This window comes from Crinia signifera, chromosome 1, assembly GCF_055691185.1.
Source record: "Crinia signifera chromosome 1, ASM5569118v1, whole genome shotgun sequence".
In the NCBI taxonomy this organism is placed as follows: Eukaryota; Metazoa; Chordata; class Amphibia; order Anura; family Myobatrachidae; genus Crinia; species Crinia signifera.
In genome coordinates, this window is record NC_139217.1 from 304723258 (window position 1) to 304733407 (window position 10150).

The following is a 10150-nucleotide window of genomic DNA, read 5'->3' on the forward strand; positions in this document are numbered from 1 at the left end:
TGGCCAATTGTTTTATTAATTGCTCCGTCCTTTATCCATTATATAAATGTATGTATGCACAACAACTTATTTGAGTAAGTTTACCATAATATTAGAAAGCTGTATAAAAGTAGAAATTGACTGCTGTAGGTAGCAGAATGCAATTTCATCAGCGATGCTATGACTGAATTTCTGTGAACATGGTAGTTAGACATATGGACCATCAATACTATCCAATACACCAGTGGTTCCCAAACTTTTTTCTCTCTCGTACCCCTTGATTAGGCTTTTCATTGATAAGTACCCCCTCCTCTCATTTTGAAATATGGACAGTACTTAGCGGTATGCGGATCCTTATGCATGTCCTTATATTAAGGAAGAGCGGAGGAGTAGTATACAGCTAGGAATCGTGCCCTTCTGTGTCTAGACTATGGTTGTGTACTATCTCCAGGATTCCCGCTAACACCGGTAGGATTAATGCCGCTGCTTCCTCCACCTTTGTCAGTGCTGGGCAGATGACTGCTGATGTCTGAGGGCAGCATGGGAAGCTTCCAGTGGATTGCTTGTCAGGCATATGACACAACATGGTTTGTCTCCATGGCAATGGGACTTCTTCAGCCATCAAAAGACCTTTTCATCGTCCGCCATTACCAATATTATTTTCAAGTACCCCCAACTGGTCTGCAGAGTACCCCCAGGGGTACTAGTACCCCAGGTTGGGAACCACTGCAATACACTGAAACATTTGTTTTTTCCTTCTCCCTTTTATAGTTAATAGTAATACACATTTATGTTTGGAACTTTATTTTAATTTTCAGAATCGTAACCGAACCAGAAAATGACAAATCTATAGCTAGTGGAGGAAAGGACAGAACCTACAAAGACGAAGACTTAGATTTGGAGTCTTCAGATGATGAACTATCAGATGAACGATCAGAAAAAGAAGCAATGACCATGAAACCAGAGATGTTTAGCAGTTAACATTTTTAATACCTTTTCTAAAAGCCCATACACATTAAAATGATCCCGCTGACACAGATATTGGCGGCGGTGGTGACCGGCATTGGCAAGTGCATACACACTTGCCAATGTCGCACACAAGCTGGCCAATGGCAGGGGAATGACAGCTTTGCCGTGGTTGATGGTGTCCTTTCTTGTCCAAACATGCTTGGACAAGAGAGGGGGTTGTTAACGAAACGTGGGAGTGTGCATTGTTAAGGATACACACTGGATGATATTGTTCACAATATCCTTCAGAAAGCCCTTTCTGAACAACATCGTGACCAATATAGTTTAGTGTGTATGGGCCTTAAGACACAGCCCTTTAGTATTTATATTTTTTGAATCCTGAAACGTTTACTGCAACTCTAGATGCTCTGTGGGGTTACACTTGTTTTGCCTGTTATAATATATATAAGAAGATGGGGAGCATGATACTTTATAGTAAAGTAGACTTCTGGGTTCCATCCCAACACTGAATGGGGGGTGGATTAGAGGTCTAGATAGACAGTCAATAGGTTGACACCAATAGGTTGACTGATCAAAAATTCTACCTGAAAAAGGTACACATGAAAAGGTCAAAATTTAGTTATTTTTACACCTTTGGACATGGACACCCAATTAGTGTAACTTTTACCCTTGCCATGCTTCAGGCACTTTAACGTTACCAGTTGAAGTCCACATGTATGGTAAAGTATGGACTACAAGTGGTAACGGTAAAGTACCTGAAAATTGTAAAAAAAATCTCATGTTGACCTTTTCATGTACAGTAGGCCTTTTCACCCTGTTGGCATACTGACTGTCTCTCTAGACCCTGTAGATCTATCGACCAGAACCACGCTGAAAGGGGGACAACACAAGAATGCCAATATATGACCACTTTAAGCAACATATCACAATATTTCTCTTTGTTTGAGTTATATATTCACATAGAATAGACCGCTTACTTTTCAGCACTTTTCAGTATAACTAGGTATACCTGTCATGGCTAACCTTGACACTCCAGCTGTTGTTGAACTACACATCCCAGCATGCCTTGTATCAGTTTTAGCATGGCCGAATAGTAAAACTGATGCAGGGCATGCTGGGATGTGTAGTTCAACAACAGCTGGGGTGTCAAGGTTAGCCATCACTGTTGTATACATCACCAGCCTTACTGCATCAGAGCACCAGTGATTTGTGAGTTATATAGCGGCCACTGGTAACCATATTACCTGAATTTTTAGAACTGGAACCTGGAAAGAATTTACTGCTGGTCTTAAAGAGTGCTAGACTGTAACCTAATTTTCATTAAGATGTATGGACATAGGCGACTGTCACAATGCACTTGAGGTCTCATTGATCTATGTTTTTCATAAATGTATTAAATAAAAAGTCTCCTAAATCTATAGATGGCTATTGTTTTATTAATTAACAATACACAAAAACTCTGGACTGGTTTGTTCCAACCGCACTGTTACTATTATTCCCTCTCCCATTGGTTTCCTGCATAAACCTTTCAGTGTCTGTGTGAGAGACATAGCTATAAATATGTAGGATATGTCATGCTTCATGCCCAAAAGAAAACCAGAACATTTCTTTAAAATCCTTTCTGATGTGAGCTTTCGTGTTTTACGTATATTATTACTGGTGTCAACTCTATTTTTCATACTGAAATTTGATTTTACAAAAGAGAAAAAACCTAGCTGAAAAGTTTAGGATTCCTGCTAAGGTTTTCAGAAAAACTTGATGTATTTGTCACGCTCTTTCTATCCCTTCTACGTAATACAGTGTGTGTCAAAAATATTGGATAGGTTTATTTATTTTTTTAGAGGAAGAAATTACATTTTACGCAAATCTTTATTTTGTCCACGTAGTTTTATACTGACATAGAGTGACATCTTGTGGTCACTTTGTTTTATTTTAGTTAACTGTGATGGAAATCTGGAATTTGTCCACAAGTGGATACCTGAAGTAAAATGATTGTTTTTCTTAAATTGCTCAGGTCACCTATGCGCAAGGAAGACGGAATCCTATCAGAGTGAGCCCCATTTCAGGAAATGCAAGCACTGAATGTTGCTAATTCCTTATTTAACCCCTTACCGCCGCAGCCTGTTTTTGCCTTCCTGACAGAGCCCTTTTTTTCAAATCTGACATGTATCACTTTATGTGGGGATAACTTTTTATTGCTTTTACTTATCCCAGTGATTTTGAGATTGTTTTCTCGTGACACATTGTACTTTAAGTTAGTGGTAAATTTTGGTCGATACAGTCTGTTTTTTTTTGTGAAAAATACCAAAATGTCGTAAAAAAATTGAAAATTTTGCAATTTGCTAAATGTTAAATTTTCTGCTTGTGAGACAAATAATCATACCACTCAAAATAGTTAATAACTAACAAAGACCATATGTCTACTTTATGTTGCCATCATTATTTCAACCTCCTTTTAATTTTTTTGGACACTTGGAGGCTTAAAATATGAATAGCAAATTCTCAAATTCAAACACTGATTTTTTTAGGGACCAGTTCAGTTCTGATGTGACTTTGAGGGACTTGTATGTGAGACACCCCCATAAATGATGCCATTCCAAAAACTGCACCCCTCACAGTATTCAAAACAGCATTTTGGAAGTTTGTTAACCCTTTAGGTGTTTCACAGGAATTAAAACAAAGTGTAGGTGAAATTTCAAAATTTCATTTTTTTAGCAGATTTTCAATTTTAATACATTTTTCTAATGAACACAGTAGATTTTACTAGAGAAATGTGACTAAAAATTGATTCCCCCAATTCTTTTGTTTTCATAAATATCCTATATGTGGCCCTAGTGTGCATGTTGACCAAACCACAGGCTTCATAATAGAAGGAGCACCTACTTGATTTTGGAGCCTCCTTTTTATGAGATTATTTTTTAGGCACCATGTAGGTTTCTAGGCACAATAAGATGCTAAAAGTTAGGAACCCCCCCACAAGTGACCCCATTTTGCAAACTACACCCCTCAGGGAATTCATCTAGGGGTATAGTGTACATTTCAAACCCCCAGGGGTTTCACCAATTTTGGTACAACTGGGCTGTGAAAATGAAAAATTACATTTTTTTACACAAAAATGCAGTTCTGGCTCAAAATTTTTCATTTTCACAAGGAATGAAGGAGACAAAGCACCCCAAAATCTGTGCCGCAATTTCTCCCGAGTACGGCAATGCCTCATATGTGACCAAAAAATGGCAGGACTCAGAAGGAAAGGAGTGATATTTGGATTTTGCAGCACATATTCTGGTGGAATGAATGGTGGGTGCTATGTCGCATTAGCAAGACCCCCGAAGCACGGTGAAATGATGAACCTAATAATCCATAGATGTGTGGTATATTTTAAAACACTCCTTCATACATAGGCCGGGTTTGTCGGGGCAAGTTTCACAGTGGAAAATAGTTTGCTTTCTTATTCCCTTTTTATAGCAAACTTTGCACCTTTTTTGTGTCCTGCCCTTTTTTCCAGTGGAGGGGATTTCATTAGGAAAATGCTGCCCTGATACAATACGGGGGCCAGTACTAGAAGTACTGGGGCCCTCTGCCTGCTGGTTCCCAAATATTAGGCCCTTTATGACTTCCTCTTGAAAGTGCATAAATGTCCCCGTCTGGCTGGTAGAACGGAATAGTACGTAAGCGTTATACAGTGCCATCTGGATGATATACACGGCCAGCTTCTTATACCATATTTTTGTTTTCCGCAGGGCACTGTACGGCTTCAGTACCTGATCTGAAAGATCCACTCCGCCCATGTACTTATTGTAATCTAGGATACAAATAGGTTTTGAGGTGTGGGTACTGGTACCTCGTACAGGGACGGAGGTGGTACTGTCTCCGTGAATTGTTGTCAGTATAAGGACATCCCTCTTGTCCTTATATTTGACCAACAACATATTTTCGGTGCATATTCCCCTGCTTTCACCCTTTCTCAGTAATTGGGCAATGTGCGTTTTTGGGAGGCCTCTTTGGTTCTTGCGCACAGTACCGCAAGCTGCTGTACCTCTTGAACCAAGGGCCTTAAACAGGGGGATGCTGGTGTAAAAATTATCCACATAGAGGTGATAACCCTTATCCAGGAAGGGGTGCACTAAATCCCAGACAATCTTTCCACTAACACCTACGAGGGAGGGGGGGGCATTCTGGCGGTTCAATTCTTGTGTCCTTCCCTTCATATACCCTAAACCTGTGGGTGTACCCTGAGGTACTTTCTTTCTTTTATTTTTATGCCATACCTTGCCCTCTTATTGGGAAGGTACTGGCGGAATTTAACCCTTCCTTTAAAATGTATAAGTGACTCGTCTACACAAATGAATTTTTCGGGGATGTACATCTCAGCAAATTTGGCGCTAAAATGATCAATGACCGGCCTGACTTTGAATAGCTGGTCAAAGGTGGGATCATCTCTGGGTGGGCACTGTGCATTATCGTTGTAATGCAAAAATTTAAGGATCGTCTCAAAACTAGTCCGGGTCATGGCCATACGATGAAGTGGGGTGCTGTACAGAACATCTGTACTCCAATATTGCCTAATTTCTGGCTTTTTAACTATGCCCATATGTAACACCAGACCCCAAAACGTCATCTCTACTGCATCTACAGGGGTCCACCTAGCAAATGATGACGTGGGGTTTTGGCCAATAAACTGCTGGGCATATAAATTACTTTGGTCCACCATTAAATTTATAAAATCATCAGAGAAAAAGACTTTGAAAAAGTCAATTTCTTTGAGGCCTGTAGTATCAAATTGGATTCCTGGGTTGGCCAAAAACTCAGGAACCTGGGGCTCAAAATTGTCTGGTGGTGGGGTCCATACGGAATCAATCATTTGGGGGGGGGGGTCTCGGCTGCTCTACGGGGGCGTCTTTGAGGGGGTCCCTCATCACTAGAGGAGGAAGAGGAGCTTAAGACGAATGCAAATTCATCTCTTACTTCACTGGCTCTGTCAGTGTCAGAGGCAATAAGGGCATATGCCTCCTCCGCTGAAAACAGTCTTTGGGATGATTGGGACATTTTTATTATTTTTGTGTTTGTGTAAGTGTAGTGTTTCAACACGTGTATAGTGTAGGGGGGGTACAAACTTTATTTCAACACGGGGGGTATGTAGTGTGTATGTAGTGCTTTAACACGTGTAAGTGCAAAGAAAAAAAAAAAAGCTCCTGCGCTAAAAATTGAGCACAGATGTTGGTCAGTAACGCTCAGCGGCCACAGGACACCCACAAAATCACTGTGGGTGTAAAAAAAATAAAAAAAAAAAAGCCCACAACACCCTCCCAAAAAAATAAAATAAAAAAAACACTGATCAGCGCTCAGCGGCCACAGGACACCCACAAAATCACCGTGGGTGTAAAAAAAATAAAAAAAAAAAGACCCCACAACACCCTCCAAAAAAAAACATAAAAAAAAAACCTGCTGATCAGTCAAAGGCAACAGGAATTTGATCCAAAAAAAAAAAATTTGATCAACCCTGTGCCAAAAATGCTGATCAGTGATGTACGTCACTGATCAGCGCTCAGCGGCCACAGGACACCCACAAAATCACCGTGGGTGTAAATTTTTTTTTAAAAAAAGACCCCACAACACCCTCAAAAAAAATAAAAATAAAAAAAACTGCTGATCAGTGATGCAACACTGATTAGCAGTGAGGGGCAGCAGGCCCACAACTTTTGGTGCAACCTGACGGGGTATATATAAAAAAAAAAAAACCTGCACCCCAAAAAAGTTGCTGATCAGTTAATTTATACTGATCAGCACAAAAGGGGGGCAGCAGAGACAAAATTGTATTACACAATATTATATTATATGACACAATGACGCTGCAGCAGCAGCAGCACACCAAGCAGGAAGCACCAACAACCAGGAAGCACTGGCAGCACGGATGCCACCAACGCTGATCAGGTCAGTATAAGTGGATAAATGGGCACGGAGACCGCTCTGCACGCTGTTCCTGACCGGAATGGCGGCTGCAGGGCTGTCTCCGTTATTTTCTGTGAGGTGTAATGGCTGTGATTGGTCCGTCGGTCCGACGGACCAATCACAGCCTTGGGGGCAGGTGGGGTGACCACCAGTGACCCCTTTACACCTGGTGGTGATTGGTGCTGTACTTAACAGCACCAATCACCACCGATCCCTGTGTTACCGAGCGCCGTTATTCGCCGGTACACAGAAAACGCTGCAATTGGCTGTTCACATTTGAACAGCCAATCACAGCGATCGCTGATGGGGGGGGGGGGGGGCATCCCTGGGCCACGAGGGAAGATGTCTGCTGTCAGGGACAGCAGCCATCGTCCCTCTGTCACCGCGTCTATAGACGCGGTGACACTTTAAAGTCATGACGTACATTTATGCCATGCGTCGGGAAGTACATCCCGACCATGACGTAAATGTACGTCAAATGTCGGGAAGGGGTTAAGCAATAGATTGCGTTCCCATAAGCGTTGGTGCAGCCCACATTTTCTGCCTTCACTCCAAGTGACTGGCGTACTTTCACTTTAATTTTCCAGAAATTATACAGTGTGGTTTAGAAAGACTTTAGTGATACAAATAGATTGGCCCTTGTTTTGCCTCCTTTTCTCAGATCTTAAAATAGAATTTATTATGGTGTTGTCAGCTCCAACATTTTTCTATCTATGCCTGCCTCCTTATAGTTCTAATCATGCACTGGCATATATAAATAGGGGAAACGGTCATCTGTCAGACCACACTTAGGTCGACAGTCATTCGGTCGACAGGGTTAAAGGTTGACATGGGCCAAGGTCGACGTGAGCCAAGGTCGACAGTCATTAGGTCGACATGGGTTTTTCACTGTTTTTTGAGCCGACATGTGCCGACAGGCGGTATTTCATGCCCTAGCATCCACTAGGGCGTGGTGGGAGAATAAAATAGTGTGCCCGAAGCATCGCGAGCGATGCGAGGGGCTGCGGTTCAACTCCAACCGTGTTCATGTCGACATTCGGGTAAAAAAAACAGTGAAAGACTCATGTCGACCTAATGACTGTCGACCTAAACCCATGTCGACCTTGGCCCAAAATCGACCTTTAACCCTGTCGACCTTGAGGCCAGTCGACCTTCCGGGGTTGACCTAATGACTGTAGATCTAAGTCTGGTCTGACAGATGTACCGATTCCATAAATAGGAACTCAATTACCTAAAAGTGGCATCGGTTGGCTTCCCAACAGTGAATTTGTCACTGGCTTCCATTCTGTTAATGAGTTAGCAGAAACCAGCCTGAAGTCCTAAGGTGTAAATGTATTAAAATATGCGCAGCAGTTTCTTTATATTTGATATGATTCTCCAGGTTGTAATTATTGTGATTTTTGTTCTTCTGTACTTTCTTTGGTTCTTTTTCTCCAGCAAACCAAAGCTGCTTTAGTACAAACTTTGTAAAAGCGATTCATTTATTTTTCTGCAATTATGTTATTTTTTATTTTGTTGATATGTGTCGATGTTGTTTCAGCACTTTCCGTCAGCACTAATCTGAAACTATCAGAACCCTTCGCAAGTGGGGATCTCACTGAGATTTAGCAAAATTTGATTTTCCTGTAATTGCTATAAATTACATACTGTATGCTGACCTGCCCCATGCTCTTAAATCCTAATTAAAATCCTCTTAAGTTTGGCCATACATAAAAACAACCTGCTCACAATCATGATGGTGTCCAGATTTCCCTTCAACTCCCCAGCAGTCCCAGACTCAATAATTGGTGGTTTGTGGATACACAATGTACACACAATGTGCACACAATCCGTCGTACAATCCCAGCTGCCGCATACGACCGGTCATCTTACAATCGATTGTATGCACCTAAATTGCCATTCAAATGACGCCGGTCGTATGAGCCGTCAAGGCATCGTACAACCCCTCGAGATTGTATGCTTGGGTACAATCTCATTCTGGTTATGGGGCCTTTAAAGTCAGGACATTTGTATGCAGATGGAATTGTGTACATATCAGGTCCTTAAACTAGCTACACACTTGTATAATCGTACTTTTAAAGTGCCCATACACGTTGCGATAACAGCGTGCGTGCAAAGCGACACGTTATCGGGTGGATCGTAACGCATGCGTATTGCATGTGATGCGATCTGCGGGCAGTAAAAAAAGTATGTGCAGCACATACTTTTTGCACTGTGTGATGCGATGCCCGCGAGAGCGAGCGAGCATCGCGTCACACAGCACGATGCTTATCGCAACGTGTATGGGCACCTTTGGATATGATTTTACTTTGTTTACACTTTTGACTGGAAGACCCAATCATACCGATTCATGCAGACATTCCTGTGCAATCCACAAAACTCATCTATCTAAAATAGCAGCTAAAGAGATACACATGAATATAGCTAGCTACAGTGCTGCCAGAAGTAACTCGATGAGCATAAATGGTCTGTAAACGGGCACATAGGAGAGCATGTCATCAATACACCATACAAACAGACCAAGACGATTACATCTGATGGATTGTCGGTTTGCTCATATATGGCTGACATACCACTATGAGTCAGATGTATCAAGCTTCAAAGAGTGATAAACAACCAGCCAATTAGCTCCTAGCTGTAATTTTTCACACCCAGCCTGTAACATGGTAGCTATGTTTTAACATTTCCTAATATCCCAGAGTACATTCAAGTTTGCTCTCCTCTCTGGCATATTTTGTCTTTTTCTCCTGACAATGATCTCTGACAATTACATATGTGAATATCAGCCTAAAACAATACTGTACCAGTGCCACATACCCAGACTGGAAAATTGCAGGCGATGTGCAAAAACACATAGGTAAACATTATTGCCTAAAACCTTCAGCTGTTGCACTTCCAGAATTATTAATACCAAGCAAGTAGCCCTAAACCGGCTAAACGGTATTCTGCAGAATGCCACTGGTACATTTTGGCCTAGCATTAATGTTTATGAACTTCCATAGTTGATAGTATGCTGTACACAGACCTTGAAATTGTGCATACTGAAATTTAGTAAATGATACAATGGTTACTTCCATCTGTAGGGGTCGATTTAATATGGTGTGCAGTAAATAGAGCTGGGAGGGAGCTCCCAAGACTATTCTAGTCGCGCTGCTAACTCGGATTACTGGATTTTTGCTTGCACCCGAAATCTGCAAAACTAGTGCGGCAATGCTGTTTTCAGCCCTAGTGCACTGCAAACCGTTCACTATTC

General features: G+C 41.6%; 1 protein-coding gene across 1 annotated transcript in view; it reads left to right on the forward strand.

Moving 5' to 3' along the window:
• Positions 1 to 2366, forward strand: part of C1H9orf85 (chromosome 1 C9orf85 homolog) — a 38105-nt gene extending 35739 nt beyond the window's left edge. The window contains exon 4 of the mRNA XM_083186093.1: positions 798 to 2366. Within this exon, the coding sequence (XP_083042219.1) occupies positions 798 to 960 (163 nt within the window). The 3' untranslated portion in view covers positions 961 to 2366. The remainder of the gene's footprint in view (positions 1 to 797) is intronic.
• The last annotated feature ends 7784 nt before the right edge of the window (positions 2367 to 10150 follow it).